Source organism: Rhinolophus hipposideros, assembly GCF_964194185.1.
Source record: "Rhinolophus hipposideros genome assembly, chromosome: 20".
NCBI classification, from domain to species: Eukaryota; Metazoa; Chordata; class Mammalia; order Chiroptera; family Rhinolophidae; genus Rhinolophus; species Rhinolophus hipposideros.
The window spans coordinates 49,173,476-49,200,471 of NC_138066.1; the positions used below are offsets into that span (position 1 = coordinate 49,173,476).

Genomic DNA, 26,996 nt, shown 5'->3' on the forward strand with positions numbered 1-26,996 from the left:
CAGACAATCCCATTCTGTATTCCCAAATGTGAAGAAGACACTGGGAGAATTTGTTTATTGGAACTACTGGGTGGGGGAGGAGGGAGGAAAACAGGTCTGCTGATCACCGGGTCTGGGAATGGATTGGGCAGCAAAGTTAGGGGAACATGGAACACTGAGTAATAGAACAGCCATCAGATGGAGGGAAGACCCACCCCCTAGGATTTCCCCGTGAATGCTTGGCCGGCATCAGCGCAGGGCTCGCGGTACGGTGGGGGAGCCTGAGCGGTAGCAGCGGTACCCCTCCAGCGTAGCCGGGAGCAGCAGCAGGCCGCTCAGGGGGTCTTTCCGGCAGCGCCCCATGGCCTCCTTGTAGCTCAGCCGCTCCTTGGAGATGGGGTCTGTCAGATCCTTCTCATAGCTCGACTCATCCTGCAGGAGCTGGACCAACTCTTCACTGATCATTCCGGAGAGCAGGGCCTGCGGGATAGGGATGCGGCCCGTCCTCTTGGGGTCGATGAGCCCCCCAGTCAGGTGTTGCACCTGCAGGTGCGGGAGCACGCTCTCCCGGGGCATCCAGCCCTTCTGCACAGCCTCGCCCACCGACAGCCTCTTCTTGGTGACGGGGTCCTCAATGCCGGTAAAGGCCTTCTGCGCGTTGAGCAGCCTCTGGGTGGACGTGTTGTCGATCAGTCCCCGCTCCATGGCCTTGTGCACAGAGTAGCGCTCCCGGCTGAGGAGATCCACGATGCCCCCTGTGGCTGCTTGGGCCTCCAGCAGCTTCTGCCCAGTGATGGGGTCCAGCATGTTCTTGGCCACGGCTGTCTTGATGGTGCACTTGTTGTCTGTGGTGGTGTCGTAGACCCCGGCAATGGGGAAGTTGTCATCGCCAAGGCCGAGAGAGAAACCGTGAGAGAAGCAACTGGAGGTCTGGGGACCTGGGGAGGCGACTGGGGACTTGGAGATAATGGCGCCGATGGAGAGCGAGGAAAAGGGCTTGGTCTCCCCCGCCACGAGCAGGGCGAACTCGGAGATGGGCAGGTGGCCATCCTTGTAGAGATGGTACTCCTCCTTGGAGATGCGCCGGCAGCGCAGGGCGGCCTCGATGGAGTACTGCTTCCCGCTCTTGCGGTCCAGGAGCACCGACTCCTCCCCACAGGGGCCCGAGGTGCTGACCTCCTCCCAGTCACACTCGAGCTCCTGAAGCTGGAGGTACTGGGCTCGATCGATGACGCCCATCTTGTAGGCCTCATAGGGGGACATGTCCTTCCCCGTCTCGGGTTCCAAGATGGAGATCTTGGTAGAAAGGTTGGTCTCTCGCGTCTGGGTCTCCTGGCTAAGTTCCTCCCGGCAAGCCTTGCTGTGGAGGTCCCGGAGGGTCCTCTCCTTCTCGTAGATCTGGTCCTTCTCATGGAGGATGGCCGCCTTGAGCTGCGAGAGCTCCTGGCTCTGCTGGGCCACCTTCTGCCGCTCACTCTCCGTCTTCTGGCTGAGCAGCTTCGACTTCTCCTGAAGTTCTAGCGCCTTCTGCTGCTTCTGCCTCTCCAGCTCCCGCAGCTCCTGCTGCAGCTGCCGGCCCTGCTGACTTGCCTGCTTCTGGACCTTCTGGAGCTCAGCCTCCTCCCGGGCCCAGGTCCTGCTCATCGCCTCTGCCTTGTCGATCCGCTCCCGGAGGCCCTGCACCACCTCCTCCTGGCCCTTCCGGGCGGCGCGCTCCCTGGTGAGCATCTCCCACACCCGGGACCGCTCGCCCTCCAGCACTGGGTCTTTCTCCACCCTGATCACCTCTTTGTAGATGGTCTTCTCCTGCGATTTGGCTTTCTGGATGTCGAGCTGAACCTGCAGGTTCTTGCACTCCCGATGGAGCTCCTTCACCTGGGTCTTCTCCTGGTCCAGCTCCTGCCGCAGGGCTTCTGTGGACTTCTCCAGGTCCGGGTCCTTCTCCAGCTTGACCACCTCCTCCATGATGATCTTCTCCTGCACCGCAGGCGGCCGCTGCTCGAGCTCCTGGATCCGCAGGGTCAGCTGCCGCAGCTCCTTCTCCACGGCCAGCTTCCTGTCGCGGTCCTCCTGGAAGCTGAGCAGGCCCTCCTTCTCCTCCACGTCGGCCAACAGCTGCTGCACCTCACGCTCCAGCTGCCGCCGCCGGGCCACCTCCTCATCCAGGCTCCGGCCCAGCCGGCTGTGGTCCTCATGCAGCTTCAGGTCCTTCTGCGTGACCACCACCTCCTGCACCAGCACCTTCTCCTCAGGCCGCCTCCTCTCCAGCAGCAGGTATTTGTTCTGCAGCTCATAGACCACATCCTCGGCGGCACGCCGCTTCTGGGCCGCTTCCCGCACCTCCTGGCGGAGCCGCTCGGCCTCCTTCTCCAGGACCGGGTCCTTCTCGTGGCGCACCACCTCCTTGTTCACTGTCTTGGTCTCCACCTTGGAGCGCTCCCGCCTCCACTCGTCACGCTCCCCCTGCAGCCGGATGCGCTGCTCCTGGGCCCGCCCGCTGGTGTTGACCAGTTCATTGAGTTGAGCCTTCAGGCGGTCGATTTCCCGCAGCACCTCTGGACTCCTCTCGTGCTTCACCACCTCCTGCGTCACCTCCTTGTACTCCACCTGGGGCTTCTGGGCCCGCAGGGCTGTCAGGTCGGGCAGCAGCCTTTCCACTGCCTTCTCGGCGTCACGCCTCCTCCTGGCGGCCTCCTGCAGCTCAGTCTTGAGCCGTGCGATCTCCCGCTCTGTGTCCGGGTCCACCTGGAAGGTTTCATGGACGCGCTCCTGGAGCTCCACTCTGGGCTTCTGCTTCTCCACCACGTTGTACTGCTCACGCAGCTCCTTCAGCTCCCCGGCCAGTGTCACGTTCTTACTCTTTTCCCCCTCGAGGAGGCTCCGCAGCCGGGACACCTCTTGGAGGTGGCCTGGGTCTTGCTCCACCTTCTTCACCTCCTTCACGATCACCTTGGGCTGCACGGCAACAATCGCCTGCTCCAGGTCCCGGATGCGAGCCTGCAACTTGGCCACGGCCTCCTCTGCCGCTTTCCTCTGCGCAGTGTCCTCTACCACCTGTAGCCTCAGAGCCTCTGCTGCCTTGACCATTTCCAGGTCCCTCTCCACCTTGACCACTTCCTTCACCATAACCTTCTCCTTCACGGTCACCTCCTTCTGCTCTAGGGCCAGCAGCTGCTTCTTCAGATCCTCCAGCCGGGCGGAGACGGCAGTGTTCTCCCCGCTAAGGTGCTGGATCTCACTGCTGAGCTGAGCCACCTGGCTGTCCAGACCGGGGTCCTTCTCGATCTGGGTCACCTCCTTGGTCAGCAGGTGAGGCTGCATGGCCTTCCTCTTGCTCTCCAGCTGGACGACCTTCTGGGCTGCAACCTCCAGGTCTGCCTGCAGGCCGGCCCGCTTCTTGCCCTCATCCTCCACCTGGGCCTTCACCCTGGACAGATTGCTCTCCAGCTGGGGGTCCCGGTAAAACTCCACCACTTCCTTTTCCTCCAGCCTCTCCACAGGCCGCTGGGTCCTCAGCTGCAGCAGCTGGTTCCTCTGTTCCTCCAGCTCGCGCTGCACCTGTGCCACCCGCTTCCTCTCCTCCTCCAGCTGGGACTTCAGGGTCTCTGACAGCCTCCCTGCTTGGGCTGGGCTCTCAGACCCCTGCTGTGCATCATGGGTCACCTGGATGTCATCACTGAGCTCCTTCTGCAAAGCGAGAGGAAGAAGGGGAGAGTACTGGGGGGGGGGCTTCAGAAACAAAAGAGCCCGTTCTTCTCCCTCCCTGGAGATCAGAGACCTCTCCCTACTTCCTGAGACTCCCTGGTAGGTCCCAGGAGGTGGCGCTGAAGTATTAAGATGCTTGGATGAAGGACTTTGAGAGGCCCTGTCAATCCCATGACGTTAGGATCCAAGGCAGTATCCAGGTCAAGTTTGCACTGGAATGTGCAAATAGGACAGGTTCTGCCTGCCAAACCTTTTCCCCTCCCCTTCCATCCAGACTCCCAGAAACGCGCCCGCACTCCTCTGGGGGATGCTGGACTACTTCTCCGGGTAGGAGAAAGCTGGCAAGTCCCTCGGCCAGCCACCAAGCATCATGGAGAGCTCCTGGCCCAGAGAGGAGACCTAGGTGGCCTCTTGCCCACTGCAGCTGGGTCCTAAGGCAGAAGACTTTGTGGGGATTTTCTCCTGTCCCCACTGGGGGACGGCCCAGTGGCTAAGCTGTGACTGCCCTGAATGACATCTCCAGGGCCTAACTCTGAGACAGAGCCCAGCCTGTAAGAGCTGCTGGGAAGAGAACTGGGGAAGGCAGAACCCCAGGGCTACAGGTGGCAGGGTGAGGAGGAAAGGACAACTGCCAGGTCAAACACCAGAAACTGAGTGGCCACCTTCTCCATACCTTCTCCAGCATCTTTCTGGCAAACTCCAGCTGCCGCAGCTGCTGTCGATATGCAGCTGCAACCTCAGTGTAGGCCTTGGTCAGCTTCTTCTCCTGCAGAGGCCACAGGGGGGACAAGGGAGCGTAGGGTCAGTTCCCGCCTCAGAGGCTACAGAGCTGGTACCCAGGGACACCAAGCCCCACTGGGTCCCGTCTCACCTGGGCCTGGATGCTCTCCTGCAGGGGAGCCACTCGGGGTCTCTTGGGGGCCGACCCTGCCTGGGTGGGCTCCAGGGAGCAGCGGTAGGTGTCTGCCTGCAGCTCATAGTCCTGAGCAGGGAGGAAAGGACAACAGGTTAGCAGTCAGTGGGGGTGGTGGGGGTGGGACAGCCGAGGACTGGCAGAGAAAGGCAGCATGAGTGGATAAAGAGGGACAAACTGAAGTAAAACTGCTCACCTGGAGAGCCGCCTGCAAGTCCTGGGAGAGGCGGGATGCTGTGGCCCGCTCCTGTTCCCGGCCCTGGATCTCCTGCAGCAGCCTCTGCCCAGGAAGAGGTGAGAGTCAGGGAGGTCAGGGAACACCACTCACTGGACTCTCCTCCAGCCAGGCGTCCCCAGGGCCACAGGCAGGGGCAGGAAGGGTTGTATGGGAAACTGCCCTTTCCCTCCCCTGACCCACGGTGGCCTCGGTTTGGGACGTTTCACCTCCACCTGGCTACCCTATCTGTTCCTCAGGCCTCGGCTAGGATGGCTCTTGCCACAATCCCCACACATGTCCTGTCGTGGATCCCACAGCACTCTGGCTTCTCCACCAAGCACTCAGCAGCAGCATGGCCTCCCACCAGCCCGAGCTGCCCGAGGCCAGGCTGCACTCCCAGCCCTTGGTTCATTGCCAGTGCATAGTAGGGGCTTGGCAGTACGAGGAGGAGGAGGCAGCGGGAGCCGGAACCCCGAAGAGCATGGAGCCCACTGCTGACCTCGGGCTGGCTGTTTCTGTGGGCACAGTGGAGCCTTTCGGGTGCGGGTGGTGGTGGTGACCCAAGGCCTCTGTGGTCAGCTTTGAGGTCTCTTAGAACACTGGCCACTAGGGGGCCACACATGCACAGGCAGCTCTCCCTGTGGGAGGTGCCACATGGGCAGGTGGACTTGGCAGGGGCCTGAGCTGCCCTCGGGTCGCCTGCAGCCCCAGCCGCTCACCTTCTGTGCCTGCAGCTTATAGGCGATCTGGCTGAGCCCATCACTGGGCCGCACCTGGCTGTGGGGCAGGTGCTCCAACCAGGAGCTCAGGTTGTCCCTGCAGTTCTTGAACTGCTGGTAGGTGAGGCTGGCGTCCTGCATGGTCTTCTCCCTGCATGAGGACGGGGCCCCAAACAGAGGTGAGAGCTGCCCTGTGGGGACAGTGACGGGTGCACAGAGGAGCCTGGAGGGCGCCTTCCTCCCGGGGACAGGTCAGGAGGCTGGAGTAACTGCAGGCTGATCCCCTTACCCTGACCCTGTGCTGGAGCTGGGCATTCAGAGATGGACGGGACAGCCTCTGCCAGGCACCCCCCTGGAGGGTAGGTGCTGTTATCATCTCATTTCAGAAGTGAGGAAACTGAGCCTCAGAGAGGTGAAGTCACCAGCCCAAGGTCACACAGCTTGTCAGCAGCAGCTGCTGTGCACACATGGAGGGGCCCGCCTCAGGCCCTGATGCCTCAGCCACTCACCGCAGGTCCAGCTGGTCCCCCACGGCGTGGTAGCGGTCGGTGAGAGCCCGCACCTGGCGCTGCTGACGCGGCAGGTCTTGGCAGAACTCATGGAAATTGTTCTGTAGCGCAGAGCATGCATGCTCCACGGCCTTCAGCTCGCGGTGCAGCCCCAGCACGCAGGCCTGTTGCTCCAGCAGCTCCCTCCGCTGGTGCTGGGGGAGGAGGGGACACAGTGAGGTGCACCCTCATGCTTCCAGGTTCCACACATCTACCTTCCACCTGCCTCTGAATGCTTGTTTAGGCTGTGACTCCTCCCACCAGGAGTCCTCCAGGCCCTTACCTGCAGCTCGCTGACCCTCTGCTGCAGGGCGCCCGGGCCAGCAGGGATGAGGGCTTCCTGCGCCAGCGTGGACTCGAACCTTCGGATGACCCTGTCCGCCTCCTGGATCTGCCGCTCCAGACCCAGGGCAGCCTTGGCTCTGCCAATATGGGGGGGGGGTGAGGGTGGGAGTGGGGCGGAGGGTTCGTCATGTCCTGGCCACACCCCTGCTGCCCCCCCTCCCCCCGCCATGCGCTCCCCAGTCCCCAGAACACTCACTTCTCCCCGTAGAGGCTGCAGTGAGTCTGCACGTCGCTGTACTTGTTCTTGACGTTGTGGAGGGTCACCGGCAGGTGCAGGGCGGCAGGGCCCACGGGCCGCTCTGACAGGAACGCCTCACACTCCTGCTGGGCTGCCTCCTTCTCTGCTCCCAGGCTCTGCAGTTGCTGGGCTGTGCCCTGGGGAGGAGGGGGTCAGAGAAGTGCACTCTGGGCAGGTGGGTTTCAGCCCAGCCCTCCTGCCAGGTCAACCTAACTCTGCCACAAGCCTGAGAGTGTGGTGCGGACGTGCTTGAGCCCAGGCTAGTGATCTGGGAACAGTCCAGGCCCTGCTGGTCCCATGTGCACGACCTTGAGCAAGTGAACCTGTGCCTCAGTCTCCTCACCCACAGAATGACTGATGGAAGGATGAAATGAGACTGTGTGCCAGGCACGCAGCTGACCACTACAATCTAATGTCACCATCCTGTTCACAGACCTTCATTCTCCTGCCCCATCACTGTAGGTCAGGCAGCAAAGCCCCACTTCATCTAATGGTGGTTATTTCCTTCATTCTTGTATCAGTTTTTCATTCATCCGTTCCGTAAGTCATAGGTGCCGACTCTGCCACACACTACCCACTTTCCAGTCTAACTGGGCTTCTCATGGACCCCCAACACCCCTGTGGTGGAGGTTGTGATTTCAAATCTCGAGGACCTAACTGGGGACTGCCTAGACCCAAGAGAGGTGCCATGTCCCGGGGCAGTGCAACCAGTGACAACGTGGGGTATAAAGGCCCAGCCCCCTAGCAGATCCAGCGGTCCCCTGGGTTCATCAGAGGTCTCTGTTGAGATGGCACTGGGCACGGTGCCTCCTCCCGCATCCAGGACAGCTTTCTCCCCCAACCCCACAGGTAGCCCCCATGGGACACCTTAGGAAACAACCTGCACACTCATCTCCACCTCAAAGCAGCCTCTAGGACCCAACCTGCAGTGGGGAGCCCTCCCGCCTGCTGGCCCTCTTAGCCACTGAAATGCCACCTCCTACACCTGCTAAAACCTATGGTATCTTGTGCAGTGAAAGTCACAAGCGACACAACAATATGAACAACAGATTGTAATTTTTCAGAACCAAACCCAAACAATACATTTGAGTAGAAACTGGTTTGGGAAGCTACAATCCAAACTGCTACCCCCACTCCCACCCCCAGGCGTGGGGAAGGGCTGCTTTCACTACTAGCACCTCGGAGGACTGAGTTCTTTTGTGTCATGGTTACACTCACTGCAACCTCTTCAGGGGGCTCCCCCACCCGCACCCCGCCAGCCTCCCAGCAGAAATCACCCCTAAGATACTCCAGGCTTCCTTCTGCTCTCAGGTCCGTCCCAGGACACCTCCCAAGGGAAGGTCATAGGGCGTTTACTCTGGGCCCTGCCCCTCTAGAACCTTCCTGGGCCTTCCTACACTTTATGCTCAGGACGAGATCAACTGGGTATTATTGTGCCTGGTTTCAGGGATGAGGAAACCAAGGCCCAGAGAAGTTCAGTGAATTGGCCAATGTCACAGAGCTGGTTAGCAGAGGAGTGGGGATGGGAACCAGCTCGTGTGAGCCTTAGACTGGGCATTCCCTTTGCCCACCTCCGGTGCCTGTGGCTGCTCCCACACTTGCCTCATCTTTAGTTTATGCACCCCCAGGGTAGAGCCACTTCTGATCCCTCGCTCACTCACCTTGTGGCTTTGGATGCGGCCCTCCAGGTCCTCCAAGGGTGTGGTACGGCTCAGCGGGGCTCGGACCAAGGCCAGTATTTGCTTCTCTATCTCCCCCAGGTCCCCATCCAGCCTGGTCATCTGTGTCAGGAGCTTCTGGGCCCGTGGGTCGGCTGTGGCTAAGTCACTCGAAGCTGGGGGCATAGGGTGCCTGTGAGGGCCCAGGGCCTCCCTCATGTCTGCCCATCTGCCCAAGGGGCTCCTCCCTGAGTGCTGAAGAGGGTCCTGTGTGGGGATGGGAAGGGATGGGCAGGCCCAGCTGAGGGAGCAACAGCCCCAGGGGCTTGCCAACCAAGGAGGTGGAATGCCTAGAGCAAACATCCCTAACCTAGGGCCACCCTCTGCCCATCACAGCCCCCCAGCAGTAGCCAAAGTAGGAGTCTACTCCATCCCAGCAAAACCCCCCCACTCCCTGGCCAGCCCCTAGTACCCTGCTGGCTAGGCCGTAAGGGCTCTGCAACACTGGCCTTCAGGCGGCTCTGAACTGTGCTCAGTTTCTGCTTCAGGGCCTGGAGCTCCGCAGCCAGCCTGGATCAAGGAGAAGATCAGAGAAGGATGACCCTCCTCCCTCTCTCCCCCTACCCCCCCCCCACAGTCACCAGTTTAAGTGAAGGCCAGGCAATGGCCTCAAACCCCACGGGCCGGTCTGGGCCCACAGCCTGCCTCCCGCCTGAGTATCCCAGGGAGACCCACTTGGAGGCCCTGGCCACGGCTTCAGGGTCCGGAGCTGGGATGTAGAAGCAGGCGGCCGGGGCACGCTTGGTCTCCCCGCCCGGGCCCTGCACGACCCAGGTATATGGGTCAGTGTTGTCCATCAGTGTGTACTGCTCACCCTGCAATAGCTGCACCTGGGGGAGAGGTGGGGACAGGCTCATGTAGGCTCAGGGGCAGGGGCCAGAGAAGGGACCAAGGCCAAGATGGGGTAGGGGCTGGGGACAGGAGCTGGGGCAGGGACAGGAATTGGAGTGGATGGTACTGGGGTTGGGATAAGGACAGGCCAGAGGCAGGGCAAGGCTTGGAGAGGAGTAGGGCAGAGGTGGGGATGGGTAGGAGTGGGGCAGGGGTGGGGCTGGAGGGGGCAAGGGCTGGGTGGGTTAAGCCTGTACTTCTCCGGAGTCCCAGTCACAGATGCTGTCCACACGCAGAGGCTGCTGGGGCGGGTTCCTGCGCTGTGGCAGAGGGGCCACGTCCTGGCTCCGCCGTTGCAGATCCGCAACAGTCTTCTCGGCCACGGCCAGCTTCTTCTCCTCGGCCTGTGGGGACCCAGGAAGTGGGGGATCAGGCCAGGCCTGCCCTATACTCCCCGCCATCCCAAGAGAGCCAGGAGTCTGGCCGTCATGAAGACAGGGTCTCTAGGTCAGCAAAGTAAAAGGAGACCCGCTCTGGGGACCCAGGACCCTAGGGTCTGTGGGGGTGGGAGGGGGCTGCCCAGCATCACCCAGGACTCCGGAGTGGGAGCTGGAGGGCCTCAGAGCAAACCTGGAGGCCCTGTCACATTACAGATGGGGAAACTGAGGTCCAGAGAGAAGAGTTTGCTGATAATAGACCAGCCTCTTCCTGCTGGAGCGGCGCCCTTCTCCTGGCCCCCCAGCCCGGGGATCCGGGCAGGACTAGGTACCTGGGAGAGGTGAGACCCAGAAACATGGACAGGCCCCATTCCCAGGAGTGGGGTCCAGGGCCTGGGTGGGGCCATCTCACCGCCAGCTGTTGCAGCAGCTCTGTGGGGGTGCCAGAGGGCCCCCCGGGGGCAGAGCCATACTGGGTGTCCAGGCTGGAGTTGAGTTTTGTCAGGGTCTGGCTGACAGAGTCGGCCTCTTCCTGGAACTGAAGTCAGTGGGTGGTCAAATGCAGAGTCCAGGGCACGGCAATGCCCACTGAGCCTGCAAACCAGCTAAATGCAAACCGCCTCACCCCAAACTGCCACTTGTCCTCCATACCGTTGGCCTTTCTACCCAAGCAGTGGGGCCTTTTTAACTGGAGTGCTCTGGAAATGGGGCATTTTTGGTTCACTGAACTACAGTTCCTTTAGTGTTATGAACACTTGGAGTTCGTTCTTCCTGCACAGATGAAGGGTGGTGCCTCTGCTGCCTCACCCCTGCACCTGGAATCCTCCTGGCTGGGATCTGGGGTGGTGTCTGGGGTGGGTGCCCAGGGCGTCTGGGCTGCACTTCTCCTAGCCCCAGAGAGGAGCTGGGCATGTGCTATAAGGAAACATTCCACAGTCGGGGTACGTTATGAAATTCTTGACAATGGGTACGATATGGTTATAGTGGTTATATAGGAAAATGCTCTCAGAAAGGAGGGAGGGAGGGAGGGAGGGAGGGAGGGAGGGAGGGAGGGAGGGAGGGAGGGAGGGAGGAAGAAAGGAAGCTCTTTGGCTTTTGTCTCTTTCAAGGTATATGAAACATTACAGGTGGAAATTACCCCTCAAAATTCCCTGTATATTGTTTCTCACCGCTTTTTTTTTTAATCATTATCTTTTCTAAGGAGGCTTTTTAGATATTTTTTCCTTAGTTTTCCCACCATCGCCATGAAATTTTAACAGGACAGATATGCTATATATCCCTTATGTGTGTATATCTATGATTTACATGTAAAAACAATAAGATTATTTTCCACCCATAAGAACCAACTTTTACCCCCCTGGGAGCAATATCACCCTGCTGAGAAAGTATGCATGATATTATTTCCCCTCTGGGACCTAATCACAGAGACACAGCTCTGCCATTTTGATGAGATGCCTTGTCTCCCACAATGCGAGCATGTCCTGTGGTGTCCTCCGGGAGCCTCTCTCTGCTCCAGCCTGGGCGCTGGCGGCTGCCTCCACCCTCGTGCCCCCTGTCCGGCCCTGCCATACCCCTAGCCCTGTGCCCCCTGCCCAGCCTCGCATCCCCTCCCTCACCCAACCCTGCCCACAGGCTCACCCGGCGGTAATTCTCAACATGCTGCAGCTGGTTCTCCTGGCAGATACACAGGTTCAGAAAGTTCTGCCACTCCATCTTTAGGGCCTCCTGGTGGACCTGGGGACAGCAGCAGGAAGTCCTCGGACCGGGCCCTGGCCTGGTGCCTCCACCATCCACGGCCCACTCAGCTGGCCCTGCCCACTGGCCCTGGCTTGTCCCCTCTCAGCCTCCCTGGGAAGCCCCCGATTGAGGCAGTGGAGCGGGTCTGGGCCTTGGCACCTGGATGGGCTTCACGGCCGGATGTCCGAGCTCCAGCATGCGCTCCCCATCGTCCTCTAGCTGGTTCACACACTGTTCCTGGCTCAGCAGCTCGTGCTGCTTGAAGTGCTGGGGGCGAGTAGGGAACAGGCAGTGAGGATGAGGCTGTCCTGGTTCCCCCCCACCCCGGCCGCCCCCACTCTGCCCCCCTGACCTCATACTCCCGCCGCACGCCCACGGGGTCTGCCATGAAGTCGCTCCAGTCCTGCTGCAGGATGCGGTGCTGCTGCTGGGCCAGGGCACTCAGCTGGCGCGTGCAGCCCTGCAGGTGTGTGTACAGGCTGCCCAGGCTCTGCCCACGCCACGAGGCCGCCTTCTGCGCTCGGAGATGTAGGGAGAGACGGGGTAGCAAGAGGTGCCATCAGGCTGCACCCGGCAACACTGGCCCCAGCAAGGGTGCAGGCAGCCAGGCCTGCCCTGCTTTCAGCTCCCCCAGCCTGCCCGCCTTGCCCTTCCCCTGCTCACCAGTAGGTCTCGGTATTGGTTCCGGATGGTGGTTGAGTCCTGCCTCGACCAAGAGGGAGAAAACACAGGTCCAGTGAGAGGCGGGCTGCAGGGAGCTGGCACCCCATGTGCTGGGCCCACTGGGCCCCAGCCTCCCTCCGTCGCCCCAGAGGCCAGCGGGCCCAGCTCTGGCTCTGATGGGAGAAGGGCAGGCATGCACATGCGAAGGCTCACGCACCAGCCCCACGAGGTTCCGCAGCTCCTGCCCGTAGGCGTCAATCTCCTTCTGCAGGATGTTGTGCTCAGCGACCTGCTGCTCCAGCTCCGTCATGCCCGGCCCGTACTGGCCCTCTCGGACCTGCTTCTGCAGAAGAGCCAGCGGCTCAGCTCCACCTGGGGACCTGGCAGGAGCCCGCTTGCACCCTCCCTGGTTCCCTGTCAGCAGGAGCCAAGCTGGTCATTTGGGCAGCGGGTGGACAGGCCAGGAAAACAGTCCTGGTGAACAGCCAGCAGCTCATCCTGGGGGACATACCATTCTCCAGTGGCCCTGGCTGAGGCCTGGGTGTCACCATGACTGCAGTGCAGCCCCCGAATCCCACTGGTCCCAGGGTTTGGGGCTCAGCCTCTGAAAAGTCTCCCACTCTGCCCTGCCTCCTCCTGGCCCCGGCCTCAGCGCCTCCTGCCTGTACATCTCCAGCCAGGCTCCGGGAACCTGCTCGTGCCCTTGCTCTGCCCATGGCCTCCCCACTGTCCCTTCATTGTCATCACTGCACCCCTTCTATTGTGGCATCAAAGCACAGTTCCTCACTCAGGCTGAGGGTTCAGGATGCCCGTGATCTGGTTCTGCCGGCTTGCTCAGAAAACCCCACTTCTCATGGCGCCCAGGCTACAGCCTCTGTTCCTTCTTTCTGGACTGTCCTCTCCTCACCACTTCACCCCAACCCATCTAAGCCGTCCCCCCTGACGCCAGAGCCTCCTCCTGCAAGAAGCCTTCCCTGACTGCACTGTGTCCTCTGCTCTCTCTTCCCAGACCCCTCACTACCCCCGGGGTCGAAGCATACTGTCTGGCCCCCAATGACACGCTGCATTGCTCTGCCTGCTGCTGGGGGTGGGTGACTTCCAGCTCCTTGAGGCGTCTCCGACACTGGGGGTGGCCCCTTACCTGTTTCTGCTCCAGCACCCGTGCCCAGTCCACCCTGGGCCCCACGTTGGGCGGCAGCACCATCTTCTCGTACAGGGCGCGGTACTCGGCACATTCCTGGGTCACCCGCTCATGCAGTTGTTTGATGCTGCCAAGGAGGTGGCCAGCAGGTCAGAGCTGGCCAGGGGCTCCCTTGGGACCCCCAGTGCCTCGGTCCTTGATGTCCAGCCCCTGCCGCTGCCCCACTCACTCCCTCTCGATCTCCTCGGCCTGCGGGTGCTTGAGCCGCCGGGCCTTGTCGATGTCCAGGAAGAGGTCCTTCAGCAGCACCTCAGCTTCCTTCAGGCTGCGGCCCGTCTCCTGCCGGTACTGCAGGGCCTGGTTCTGCTCGCTGTGCAGCCGGTCCTGCAGACGGGGGAAGGACGGCATCCTCGCTGCCCCTACTGCCCCTCACTGCCGCCTGAGTCCCACCCTGAGGGACCCTGGCTGCAATAGCCAACCTTGGTGCTCACATTGGCAGAGGGACAGGCTGAGGGCATCTGCGGGGTGGGCTCAAGAACACAGGGAAGGGCTGGGCCCCCCTCAAGCCCTTTTGAAGCCCCAAATTAGGAGCCCAACAGAGAAGAATGGTGAGCCCTCATTCCACTGTTTGGGGAGTGGCCAGTGAAGGACAAAAGTCGTCTGTCCCGTCTTCACCATGGTCAGTGGGCACACCTGGGCACGACAATGGGCCTCCCATGCCTCCACACCTTGCTATCTGCCCGTCAGGCCTCACCTGCTGCAGCCTCTTCTGGGTCTCCAGGATGTCCCTCTCCACCTGGTCAGCGTTGGCCTGCATGCGGGAGATGAGCAGGGCCAGCTCCTGGGTGGCAGCTCTATTGGGTGGTGAGGACAGAGGGCAGCACAGTTGGAAAAGATCCCTCCCTCTGCTCCCTCTGGGCAGAGATCTACCCACCCGAGTGGAGCCCCTGCCTCTCCTGCCCTGTCCTGCCCTACAGTCAGGCTCACTGCCCTGGAGGGAAGAGCTCAAGACGCGGGGAGCTCTGGTCTCTGTAGGAGACTCTGTGAGATACCCCGTCCTGGGGGGAGCGCTGCTGCCAGTTAGGGTTCAGAAAGTGAGGGTCCCAGGTGTGTGTGGCTCTGTGGCGCAGGCTGACCTCACTGTCCTGGCAGAGAGTTCCCAACCCCACCCCGCTCCCGCCTGGCGGGCAGAGAGCCCAGGCAGTGAATCACCAGCCCTGCGCTAAGACCGCTAATACCATACCAGAGACAGCCTGGTTGGGCTTGGGGATGGGCAAGTGGGCTGGCTGGGGGCAGGGAGGAGCAGCATATCCCCACCCCAACTTCCTCCACCCCAGTCCTGTCTCTCCCCAACCCTCTTCGCCCCAGGCTTTGTCTATGCCCAGGCTAACAACCATCCAGAGGAGCCACACAGCATTGGGGCAGGGGGAGGCCAAGAGATTCCTGGGGCACCCCAACATTTTCCAGATTTGGGATTGAGACCAAATTGGAACCTGACTTGCTCCAGGTCACACAGCCAGGAGGAGACTAAGAGCCTGAACCGGGTCCCCAAGGTCTTTTTCTATGCACTCACCCAGCAGCCTCTATAGGGCACCTGCGGTGGGCTTGAGCTCACTCTCTGGGGCCTAGAGGATCAAGCAGACCTACTAAAAGGCACAGTGGTCCAAGCCTTAGGAGCACTGAGCTGGCCTTGAACCAGGGGCCAAAGGACACCCCCCACCACCACCACCCCAGTCAGAGGGGTGATGCAGCAAAGACCCAGTCTGAAGGAACTCTGGTCACATAGTGTTGGTTTGATCCTTCTCCATCACTACTGCTGTGTAGCCTTGGGCACGTTACAGAACCTCTCTGTGCCTGCGGTTCCTCACTTGTAAAGTGGGCTTTAATAATTAATATCTACCTCGCATGTTATTAAGAGAACTAATCCATCTGAAATGTCCAGTACAGAGCTCGTGCAGAGTCAGCACCCAGTCAATGTTAGTTTTCATTCCAGTAGGATGTAAGTGCCGTGAAGGCAGGCACCTGTCAGTTCCATTTGCAGTGATAGCCCCTGTGCCTAGAATCATCTTAGTACACGGTAGTGATCAAGAAATATGCACTGAACAAGTGGCTTGCTCACGAGGGGAATGAGCAGCCCTCTTTGGGGGGCCTGCAGCCAGAGGAAAGCCACGTAGACCCAGCTGCCCCTGGCCAGGAAAGCGCTGCCCCAGCGCTTGCCTGGGGGTGAGGAGCTGCAGGTGCGGAGGCTGGGGCACCCTGTCCTCAGGCCTGGCCTTCTGGGAGGGTTGCTCCCACTTGGAGGAGCACGCTCCACCCTGGGCAGGGCTCAGGAGCCCCAGGGAGGACAGGTCACTCCAGCGGGAGTCTTAACTGCCATCTTTCCCGTCCGCCCAGAAGCCAGGCTCCATGTTGTCGCCCTGCACGCTGATCTCTATCTGGATAATAAGCCTTTCATCTCCATTCTCATTTCCACACCCGGGACCCCAGGTGAGCTGCCACCTTCAACCTGCGGAGTGGGGCTGATGGCCAGTGAGCTGGAAGAATGCCAGCCAAGTCTGTCTGAAGACCATGGGGCTCTGGGGAGCCCGGCTGGGCCCTGCAGAGAGCTGGGTAAACTGAGGGAGGCTCTGAGGAGATCTGGAGCCCGTGGGTTCTTCCTCTTGTCCCACAGCACCCGCTCCACACACCCACACGGTAAAGGAATCACCCCAACTCTGTGACAAAACTCTCAAGACCCCAGGTGAGAGCCACTCGGGAAAACTGCGGCACAGCCCCAACCCCCACCTCCCGGCTCCTCTGGCCCCAGGCCTTCTTCCCACCCTGTGCCCAGATCCCAAGGGTATCACAGAGCCAAGGACCCGAGCCAGGCACTCCAGTCTCCCAGCGTCCCAGCAGAGGAACAGCTGCTCAGGCCCCTGTCCAGCATGTTTCCTGCAGAGCAGCCTCGACTCATGGCCCTCAGGCCCCCCACAACCCAGGAGAATAAGGGGAGCCCTGGGCCATCTCTCTAGCTTCCAACCAGGGCTGGAACTCAACTTGGGCTGGGGAGAAAGTCCACCCCCCAGGCCCTCTGGCTTTGGGACACCAAATACCAGCACTGGGCTGGTTCTGGGCTCTGGGCTGCACCTTCAGGTGGCTGGAGCAGTTTGGTCGGGAACCACCCCACCACGGCCCCCTCCCCTGGCCCTGCTCACCGGCTGTGCTTGCTGGGGGAGCCTTTGGGGGAGCCCTTGGATGGGGAGCCCTTGGGGGACCCCTTTCCCTGGGTGCCTTTGTTCAGCCCCTTGAACATGGTCGTAAAGGCAGATGCCGGCTCAGGCTGGGCTCGGCGGGCAGCGGGCGGCGAGCAGCGGGGAGCGTCCTTGCTGGTAGCTTGGCTGGGCTCTGGTGAGGTGGGGCTGCCGGACCAGGAGGGAAGGCAGTTTCTGGGAGGCCCCTCCCTGCAGGTGAGGCCCTGGCTGTTGCGCATGCACACACACTCGCCCACACTCACGCCCGCTCCTGCACAACCAGTTTGGGAGGAAAGGGCACAGCCCAGAAGGCAGGGCGCCCAAGCCTGCCCGACTGCCAGAGGAGGTTTGGACTTGTTACACCCACAGGCCCAGAGAGTGCCAGCAGTGATTACACCCAGATGGGGAAACAGGCAGGCCCAGGAGGACAAGGCAACAGACACACACACACACACAGGCATGCGCAGGCTCAGGGACAGGCCCAGCCTCAGAGCTCGGGCTCCGGTTAATAAACACCTCCAAGCAGCACAGAGGCGGCGCTCTCAGGCGTGTCCCCATCCATGGCTCTCGTCCCCCACCCCCCGGGGGGGGGGCACTCCCTGCCAGCCCAGGGCTGGAGGGTGAGCCCTGGCTCTCTGCTCAGCACCAGGGCATGCAGGTCTGCGCTGCGTTCTCCTCGACATGGTGGGGAAGCCAGGGACATTCACCCTAGAGGACTGGCACAAGGTACATTTTCTAAGTGGGCACCACCCAGCTGGCTGCCCAGAGCAGGACTCAGCAGCCCCGCTGCGCCATCTTCCAGGCTGGCTCGGGGTCATCCCTCCTGCCTGTGGCTCCAGCGTCAGCGGTAGTAGAATGCACACGGCTGGGATCCTCAGGAGAGTCTCAGCTCCAGAGCAGCGGGGACTTCCCCTGGGCCCCTCCCTCGAGGACCCACAGCATTAGCCTTCAGGTGCTGCTGAGCCCAGGGTCTGGCTGAGCCCCTGGGAGCCCACTCTGCTTGGGTTTTCCTGCCTGCCTCTCCTCACTCCGTTCCTTTTTAAGTGGTCCCTGTGGCTTTTCTAAAGTCAGATGGAGTGGCCGACAGCAGTGCCAGTTTATTGGACTTTTGTTCACACTGAGTGCCAGGAAGGTCATCTTGGTAGCTGCCTTCTCCTGCAGTGGCTTCCACGGTCAAGAAGGGAGTGGGTCCCCCATTTCCAGGTACTCATTTCACTGGTCCAGCTCAAGGTCTTTCTACAGATCTGGAGTCATTCCCTGGAACCATGACAGTCTGGGCGCAGGAGGGGTGCAGTCATGCTGGGTTTGCAGCACTGGGACTTCCTGGCAGGCCTAGCTGAGGGCAACAAACATACAGAGGAGAGAGAAGGGTCCCAGCAGACTGGGGAGACCAGGGACAGAGACCTGAGACCGGCCACATGCCATGGACAGAAAAGGCCTGAGTCCCTTTCGGTTGCATTTCTTAGACAAAAGCCACTGCGTTTGGCCCTGGAGAGAGGACGCAGGAGTCACCTTCCTGGAGAGGGAGGGGCTAACAATGGCAGTGGGGTGGGAGGGCAGCAGGAGGCCTGGACAGAACAATAGCAAGGGAATGGATTCCATCATTCTGCTCCCTCCCAGCCGACAGAAGGCTGGCCCTCGAGACCACCCAGCCTCTGCCCCAGCCCTTCTCTCCACTTTCTCCCTGGGTGACAGTTTTCTTTTAACCACTGGTAGCACAAACGCAGTCAAGTGTTGAAATGAGTGCAGGGCCCAGGATCCAGTCCTCACCACCGCCTCTCTATGTCAAACCTGTCAGCACACTTCCTTATCTTTGAGAGCACGCCACGCCCTCTGCCCCTCCCTGAGGACCCCAGGCCCCTTCCCTGGAGGTGGCGGTCACTGGAGGCTAAGACCTGGGAGGGAAAAGATGTCCAGACTCCAGCTCCAGGGTTGAGAGCAGCCAGAAGAGGCCCTGCGGAGCCGGGCAGGGGAGAGGCAGCCCCAGGGGGGGAGGGCAGGTGAAGAAAGACAGCCAGGCTGAGATCTGGAACACCTGATCTTTGCCTCCGGTCTGCAGAAGCCCTCCTGGCCATAAATGAGTGCCACAGGGGGCCCTCACACGCCCCAGAGATTAAGGCTGCCTGGTTCACTGCAAGAAAAACAAGAGCTGAATTCCTCGAGTGACTGTCGCATGCTGAATCAAATCAGATCCCAGCTCCTGAGATAAGGGCTGCCCTGCAGCAGGCAGGAACAGCCAGGGCTCCGAGAGCTTCTCCCTCACCATGGGATAATCCTACTCCCAAGGCAGACCGGCCCTCAAGGGACAAAGAAAGATGTGGGGTTTAAAATACGGGAGAAAAAGAGCTGCTCATTTAGAAGGCTGGGGTGAGGCTGACAACCTCGGTGGAAGCCAGCTGGCCCTCATGCAGCCAAGAGCCTCATGTGACTCGAGCGCCTAAAATGTGGCAGGTCCGAACTGAGATGTGCTGTAAGTATAAATTTCACACGAGATTTCAAAGACTTAGTCTGAAAAAAGAATGTAAAATCTTTCAATATTTTACATTGATTACACATCAAAATGGCATTTTGGCTACATTCGGTTAAATGAAATGTTTTTAAAAAATTAATTTCATTTGTTGCTTTTTACTTTTTTAAATGTGGCTACTAGAAAACTGAAACTTGTGTTTGTGGCTCACGTTATAATTCTGACCAACAGCCCTGAGCTAGCAGCGGGACAGAGGGCCCCAACTTTCAGCCTTCCTCAGCCTCACCCCAGCCACGTCTCCTTTCAAACCAGGCAGGAGGCCCAGGACCTGGCTTCTTGTCCTGCTCCCTAAGGCCACCCCCTCGCCTGGTACTTGCTTCCTCTATGGATTGAGAGGTTTGAGGTCAACTGGCGCCAAGTCTTCCTCAGCGCTGTGACAGCTATGACTTGAAGTGGCAGCTTACTCACATCCCCTTGCCGGGAGCTTCCAAGCAGGCTGCCGTGGGCGGCTCACAGCTCGTGGGGCCTGAGATCAGAGCAGGAGGCGGATCAGGGCTGAAAGCAGCATGGCTCCCAGCTCCTGGGCGGCCATGCAGGCAGCTAGGCAACAGGGTGGCAGTGCGGACGGTGTGCCAGGGCTGAAGCTCCACACTCTCTCCTCCAGCTCCTGCAGGGAAAGCCACTCTTCTCCCTGCTGAAGCAGATGGTGGCAAATGCCTGCTTTGCCCTGCAAGCCACAATCTGCCAGTCCCTCACCCCCTTGTGCTCCCTGGTCAGGACAAGCTTTGCCGTCTCAGGAAATTGCCATGTATACAAAAGCTCTGCCACCGTTCCTTGGAGCCGAGCTGGCAGGTAACCTCTCTTGCCTTACACTTCCTCAGGCTGCTGAGGAGCGAAGGTGCCTCCACCAGCTGGGATGAGAGGACCAAGGCTGGCGGACAGGAAACTTAGGGGATGAGCCCCCTTCTGTCCGTGCTGGGGAACGCAGAGGCTACAGCCCAAGGAATTCACAGGTCGGCCTGGAGAAGCAGGGGACCATGGCTTGCCTAACCAGAGCAGAACGAGGAAGCAACTCAAACAAACCAAACCAACCCTGCCTGTATCAAGAGTAGGGTGCCCCCTACTAAATGGCAAGACGGAGGACATAGAGGGGACCTCAGGAGTCAAGTTCCAAGTTTGACTGGGCGGGCAAGGTCAAGGCTGCGTGAGTACCTGTCACTCCCTAGGAATGCTTTACTTTCCCTAGCCTTGAGCAACTGTGGTGGTACCAGTTCACCTGTGGGACCAATACTGGTCCAGCCCACACCTCCAGGCCATAGCAGCTGCCCGTGGCACAAGACATCCCTGCTTCCAAGAAGTCTATGGCCCACCCACACTCACTCAGCAACTTCTGGACCTATAGGTGTCCCAAATTGCCTAAGGGCTCTGGGCCTCTCTGCCACCTGGAAGGCAACAACTAGCCTTAATAGCTAGGTGTGGGGACCTGTGGCCCTATCGTGGAGAAGTTCAGGTCTGATGGAGGCGGCTAACTGTGTCCTCACAAGGTCAACAGCCGGCATGGCAGCTAGTTATACTGGCCGTACCAAAGCAGCAGGGGTTAAGTTATACTCAGCCCCATTCACTGGTCTGAAGAAAATAAAGGTTTATAAAATGAACAAACAGAACGCACAAAAACTAATAAGTCTTCATAGCTGAGACAGGCCTTCCTAATTAGTTTTTATTGCCAGGAAATTGGAAAGCACACAAGGCCAGCTCCTGAGACTCAACCTTTGCCCGGATGACACTGCATAGACGTCGTGGGCCTCAGCTCTGGGAAGAGCAGAAGAAAAAGGCAGTGGGGCCTGCTTAGAGAAGGGAGGAGGCCCGCTCTGAACAGAAGTCTCCTCGCCTCTCAGAGGCATTGGCCCCACCAGCTCAGGGCACAACGGCCCACACTCACCGGACCCTCGGCTCAGACTGTCCAGGGGAACCTCCTTGCTGGGAGGCTACAGTGAGGAAAAGACTTCTACAGATTCGGCTCCTAGGCAGGACCTCCTGCCACAAGGCCCCAGGTCAGAGCCAGGAAAGGGCTTAGGGCTCTGGTGCGATGGGACAGGATGTGTGGGCAGCTGTGGAGGGAGACGCATGCGGTTCCAATGCCAGCTCCGATCCATGGGGGAGTGGACGGAAGGCAATTCATACCTGTCACGTTCCTGCGACGTACTAAGCCCTCTGCACATCTTTCCCTCATCTTACGCCCTCCATTCCACAGATGACAGAGCTCACTAATGTTACCATTTTTCAGGGGTCCGGTTACCTGTCTGTCGTAGCTGCACTGCCTTGTGCCAGATCTCTAGGAAAAGTGCAGCCTAATAAAAAGGATGTAGTTCTTTTCCAAGTGGTGAGGGATCTCAACCACAGACTGAGCATGAGGACACATCGCTGCGGTTCATGGGGGTGAACAAAACCATCTGCTGAACAGAGGACCACCGAGAGGCAAGGCCCCCTTTCCAACACAATACCACACGGTGGGTATGGCCGAGGGAGGGAAGCAGTGCAGGGGGGGGGGGGGTTCTCTGCGGGCTTCTAACGGAGCTGCCAAGGCTGTCACCATCCTGCCCCCAAAGCAAAGACAAAAACACACCTTAGATCAATCCCTTCAGTTTGAAAAGGTCAGACAAAAGGCTCCCACAAGTATTCCATCAGTATTTGTCATTTGAGATTATGTTTCCTTTTGATTTGTACCAATTAACAATACTTGGAGCCCTTACTGTGCCGGGTGGTGTTTCAATGGAGGGCAGACCCCCTGCAGCGAGGGGCTGTGCCTGACATGCGTGTGCTCCTGCCCTCACCTCCATGCAAACAGCATCTCTAACGTCCAACAGACCAACAGGCTAGATTCTTTCAGTTGGTGTCAGGATGCAGTTTCCAATTTATCTCTTTGCTTTGGAACATTAATAAATTTTACAGCAAAATCTGGTTTCCATCTCCTCTGTAGCAACAAGTGTCTTCAAAAAAAAAAAATAGAACCAACACATATTTTTGCTATCTTTGGACATTTTCCTAGACCTCTGAAGGTTCCAGGCTTTTCAAGGCTGCAGACAGCACTGTGCTGTTTAGAAGTCTGTGATCAGTGAGCTCTGTGTGTAATTAATGATGCAGAGTGTGACAGTGAACAGGCACAGCACAGCCCCACCTTCAGTCCAGCTCCTCTCCTGGCAGGGGCGGGGGGCAGGGGCCCTCGCCTCAGCTTGGGGAGGAGAGGCCGACGACGGTCCAGGACCACTGTAGGTGGAGGGGCACACTGCCATCCCAGGGTGTCACCTCACGGCCACGGTGAAAGGCTTCGATTGCCACCAGGTGAAGGAGATAACACCAAGCCCAGCAGTGTTTCCTTTCAAACAGGGAATCCAAGAATTCTTACTTGGTTTAATGTAAAACTGGACAGTATATCAAAACAATGCCTATGAAAAGACGTAAAACACCAGGAGAGTGAGCAGCGAAGGACCTGTCCAGACCCAGGGGCCTCGCACTCCTTTTTTCTAAACAGAACCAACAGTTAACGGCACTCTTGGCTAAACTGTCTTTTCCATCTGATGTTGAGCATTATCCCGATGACTAAAGCCAGCCTTTTACCTCTAATGTTTCTGCACATCAGACCATCGCCACCTGACAGACAGGAAAATGAAAACCGTTAACACAGCAGCCCACAGCGTGTTTTAAAAATACAGACTGAAGTGAGCTCTCCTCCCACTCTGGATCTGGGCAGACAGACTCACATGGGGTCAAAACCTGCTGACCGTGTCACAGCCCATCATGGGGGAGGGGCGTGCGCCCAGCCAGCAGGGAAGACGCCCTGAAAACAGTTTCCACGTCCATGTCTTACATATGGAGACCTCACTGCATCTCCTGCTCCCTGGGAAAGAAGGGCCATGTCGGCTCGGCAGCTCCACTGTTGAATCCATCAACCCAGGACCTAACTCTGAACCCGTTCCCATGAGGCCAGAGCCACCTCCCGGGCCTGAGGACAGGATGGGGTCCTGCTTTTGGAGCTCTGTCCCCTATGACACAACCTGTTTAATGTCCGGGGATCGTAGGTGAAGGGATGTGCGAGCTAACAGACCTCGGCTCTGCCAGCTGTCCCCTCATGTAAATATGTACCCGCAATACTAAACATGTCGTCACAGCCTCACTGGCTGACAAAAACCACTACCAGTCAGAGCAGCCAGCAGCGACACCGGAAGGACAGGAGTATCTGGCGTGGCCACGAGAAGGAAAAGGCTTAGCAGAGCTGCCATCAGGATGACTGATGCCGGCACTGAGAACAGGAGGGGCTGGAAGGGCCCTGGGCAAGACAGAAGGACGTCTTCTCACAAGAGGTCCCCCCGCCCCCACGCAGTGCCAGACGTGGCACAGGCAGGCTGGAGGACAGCTTGGTGGTGGCCTTGGCCAAGGTCAGCACAGGAGGCAGCAAGGGAGGTGCAGAACCTGGACCACATGCACGTGCTGCCAAGCGCACGAGGAGCTGGAGAAGGGTGAGGAAAGGATGGGAGCCCCCAACACTCCCTCAGCCCATGAGGGACGCTGCGCTGAGCCTTTGGAACCAAAATCTAAGACCTCAACCTAAGATCGATCACCTGGTATATTTTAGGCAGAGGGAGGATACCCCAAAATTGTGTGGCAGAGACTATGAAACTTTCAATAAAAAAGTTTTAAAAATCAGTTTCCTGAGACTTTGACCCAAAGCAGACCCTGGGGGGCAGAGAGGGCACATCTCTGAGTGTCTGAGAGCCCTTGACAATGTTCAGTTCTAACAAAGTCTGATTTGTCTTCCCACCATGCTCTCCTAACTTCCGGCAATCCCTGTCTGCCACTCAGTGGGAAGACAAGGGGCCCAATCGTGCACACAGTGGGTTGGTTCCATCTTGAGAGAATGTTCTCATGTCTTTAACCACTCAACCTTCTCTTCAAGACACTCTAGCTGGCTCCGTGTCTGAACCATACTAAGCCAGCATTTCCCGTGGTGCCTTCTCTTTCCTGTGGGACAAGTTTCCATTGCCAAAGGGAGTCAGAGGTTTCATGTACATTTCCTGTTTACATCACTTTTATTCCTTGCTTTCTTGCATTGCTTTTGTGACTTTTTATTGATGCCATAATAGAAATTAAAAAAGGTGACTAAGGAAAAAATAAAGGGGTAACGAAGGAAACTGATTAAACTATGATGGCATCTGAAAATGATAGGCTGGGAACTCTTGAGAAACAGAGCTCTAACACTCTCTCGTCTGTCATCTCATACCCGCACTGCCACGAAGTCGGGGTACACCCGGCAGGACAGGACCATGCAACAACATCCCCGAGGAGAGAACTGGGACCGGACATAAGCGAGGACATGTAAAAAATGGGCAGAGTCTCCAGCATCTTCGCCTTTTAATATAAGATCTGTTTTCATCATTTCTGAGTGTAACATATTTCTTCTAAAAATAGAGCTCTTTGCTTGTTTTGAAATTTAATTTTTACTTGGAGGTGAAGGGGGATAAGGCTTGCTGTAATTCTGGGGTGACGTTGCCAATGTTTTCTAGTCATGAACAAACTTTTCAAGGGATTCTGGATGCTCACAGCAGGAGAGGGCGTTACAAATCCGTGGTCCTGACGACCTGCGACACTTTCTGAGCCCCCATCATGCCTGGTGTGGACTTCCTCCCCGAACACATTACTGACCGAAGGTAATGAATCACAGCTCACCCAGGACCAGGGGGCAGTGGCCCTCCCCCAGGAGTTATGGACAGAGGGACCCCGCACACATCAACCAGAAGACAACAGGGTGCCCCTGTGGCACACTGGTTAGGAACGTAAGTGCACAGACACACAGACATAGGGACGCAGGGCTGAGGGGTGACACTCGTGCCCTGGGCCAATGCAGACCTGGGTTTAATAGCATGGAACTTGCTGGGGTTTTCTCACAATACAGACTGAGGCAGAGTCACCACTGCCCCCCAGGAAGAGCCTGGTTAGCTCCTGAACCCAAAGATGCCCTTGATGTATCCAGTGAGGCCACTCTTGGTCTTCTGCTCCAACTTGTCCTCAAGGGGCGGGAAGGCCACGTGGTTGAGGGCCAGGTCAAAGAACAAAGGCTTGCAAGGGATGGGCTGGAATCCGGGTGGGAAGTGCACGAGGTTGGCTTGCTTGGTGACAAGGGAAGGGTCCAGGCAGAATGTCTCAAACCGTTCAACCAGAGGCTGCAAGTCAAACCAAAGGGAGGAAGCCGGGCGTTAACCGCAGAAAGACGGTGGAACCCTCGCTGTGTGTGCAAGTTCAGGGCCAGCACGAGCCACATGCAGTCCCCACAATCTCCCATGAGGGGTGCTATCATGCACCCATGTTATAGCTGAAAGAGGGTAAGAAAGGGGTGGGCTGGGATCCGAGTACAGCCCTGCCGGGCGTGCAACTCTGCACAGCAGCAGTTTCCTAAATAACCTGCTCATCTGGGACAGTCTAGATGACAGAGAACGAACCTTACATAGGCAGTGAGTAAAAGAAGGGAGGGACGTAGGGTGTTTCCTTAGCAACAAAGGGTCCTCTGTCCTACCAATGAGCACAGCACAGTCCTACCGCATTCTGAATCCGACTACTCCTCCAAAGCCACACTTACCTTATTGTCCTTGACGTGGGAGGAAGGCTCTGTTTGGTGGGAGTCACTTGCATCTGAAAGTGTCACGGGCATTCAGTAAGGACGGGGACTTAGCACCCTCCAGTCACAAATGATACCTATCACACGTGGGCTCCCAAGGGCAAGGGAGCCAGGCTGTGGGCCAGCGAGCCCGCTGCCTCTGGGGCCCGAACTCTGCTGAGAAGTCATGCAGGCCCACACATGGTGACCCCCAGAGCCAGTGCTATCAGCCAGTGAAGCTGGCAGGGATGCAATTAGAGTCAAGGGACACTATAACAGTTTCTCTAAATTCTTCTACACAATTGGACGCCTTTATGTGGCAGAAGGAATGATGGGAAAAATAAAAATCTTACGGAATAACCAAAACATCCCCTTCCAATCTTAAAACAGTAGTATGTGGGGCGGGGGGTGAAAGAAGAGGAGGAATAGAGGAGAAGGGAACACAGGGCTCACCCAGGATCGCCGCCGCCTGCAGAGAGCACTTTTCTGACCTCACTTGTGTGATGAGCTCTTGCACGTCAGGCAGGTCCTGTAATGATTCGGAAAACATGCACTCACAAGCCGGGCGGTCAGAGAAGCACACCGAAACTAACCTGAGTTAAGCCATCCCACTGGTATTTTCATGGGATTTTAGACTTTTTAAACAGTTCTCCCTATAAAAAAATTAGCCTGTTTCAAACAAAAAGCTAAACCATGGCTTAAGTAATAATGCCTGGAAATAATGAGACTAATGAGAATATTAATAAATTTATCAGAACAACACCAGGTATTGTTCTCGGCTGTTTACAAAATTGTTAGTTCTGCCCTCACGATGACCCTGAGGTTTGTACCCATTTTATAGATAAGACTGAAGCAGAGAGAGGCCAAACAATGTGCCCTGTCACACCCCCAGGGGCTGCGAAGCTGGGATTCAGAACCAGGCTGTCTGGCTCCAGTGCAAGGCCATTCTCTTGCCTGGTGTCTTACTTGGCGGAATTCAGAGTGATCTGATAAGGTCTAGAGACTGCCGGCTCCCTCACGCCTCTACTCCGGACACCCCTCCCAAACCCATCAGCACGTTAGGCAGGATGGGCATTCGTAACACGTCTTTCTTCTCTCCTGAGAAACCATCGCACTGGTTTCCTCCACATCCCAATGACACCCCATTGTGATGCTGCTGCCACTCCGGTCACCCCTCCCTCCGCCCACACCTCTCTACTCCTTCCCAGTCACAGGGGGGCTCCTGCAGGTGTGGCTGTGACAGAAACACACATCTCGGAAGGCAGTAGCCAGGTTGTGATCCGAGCAAGCACACGGCCAGAGCCCTAGGAGCAGCTGCTCTCACCCACCAGCTTGACCACATCAGTAATAGTTTTAGTATCATAAACTATAGTTGGCTTTTCTACAGTCTCCACTCGTAAGAAAGACATGGATTCTTGGACCAGCCAGTGCTTTACGAAGCTCTGCATCGCCACAGCAGTCC

The 26,996-nt window shown here is 58.2% G+C and overlaps 2 protein-coding genes across 6 annotated transcripts in view; both read right to left on the bottom strand.

Annotated features, from left to right (window-relative positions):
• Positions 1-28: 28 nt before the first annotated feature.
• On the bottom strand, positions 29-16,498 carry EVPL (envoplakin). The gene is made up of 22 exons (XM_081027530.1): positions 16,386-16,498; positions 13,946-14,045; positions 13,421-13,575; positions 13,192-13,318; positions 12,268-12,393; positions 12,051-12,089; positions 11,740-11,901; positions 11,547-11,654; positions 11,289-11,384; positions 10,063-10,188; positions 9,471-9,617; positions 9,058-9,212; positions 8,795-8,892; positions 8,326-8,498; positions 6,623-6,801; positions 6,365-6,503; positions 6,043-6,236; positions 5,534-5,684; positions 4,794-4,877; positions 4,556-4,666; positions 4,358-4,450; positions 29-3,666 (listed from the first exon to the last, which is right to left on the bottom strand). The coding sequence occupies exons 1-22, from the start codon at positions 16,481-16,483 to the stop codon at positions 229-231; spliced, it is 6,099 nt and encodes a 2,032-aa protein (XP_080883656.1). The 5' UTR covers positions 16,484-16,498; the 3' UTR covers positions 29-228.
• Positions 16,499-24,277: 7,779 nt separating this feature from the next.
• SRP68 (signal recognition particle 68) overlaps positions 24,278-26,996 on the bottom strand; it is a 29,006-nt gene continuing 26,287 nt past the window's right edge. For all 5 annotated transcript variants that reach the window (XR_013991926.1, XR_013991927.1, XM_081028683.1 and 2 more), the window contains 3 exons: positions 25,988-26,063; positions 25,517-25,569; positions 24,278-25,103 (listed from right to left, as the gene is read on the bottom strand). Coding sequence is in view for 3 of the 5 variants with exons in the window: in XM_081028683.1 (XP_080884809.1) it covers positions 24,876-25,103; positions 25,517-25,569; positions 25,988-26,063 (357 nt within the window). In the remaining 2 variants the exon portion in view is untranslated. The remainder of the gene's footprint in view (positions 25,104-25,516; positions 25,570-25,987; positions 26,064-26,996) is intronic.

Coding starts and splice junctions, on each gene's coding strand:
- EVPL (XM_081027530.1), bottom strand. CDS start 16,483: ATGTTCAAGGGGCTGAACAAAGGCACCCAGGGAAAGGGGTCCCCCAAG. Junction 12,090..12,267: donor TGCGGAACCTCGTGGGGCTG/GTGCGTGAGCCT, acceptor TGGTCGAGGCAG/GACTCAACCACCATCCGGAA. Junction 6,504..6,622: donor TGCAGCCTCTACGGGGAGAA/GTGAGTGTTCTG, acceptor CCATATTGGCAG/AGCCAAGGCTGCCCTGGGTC.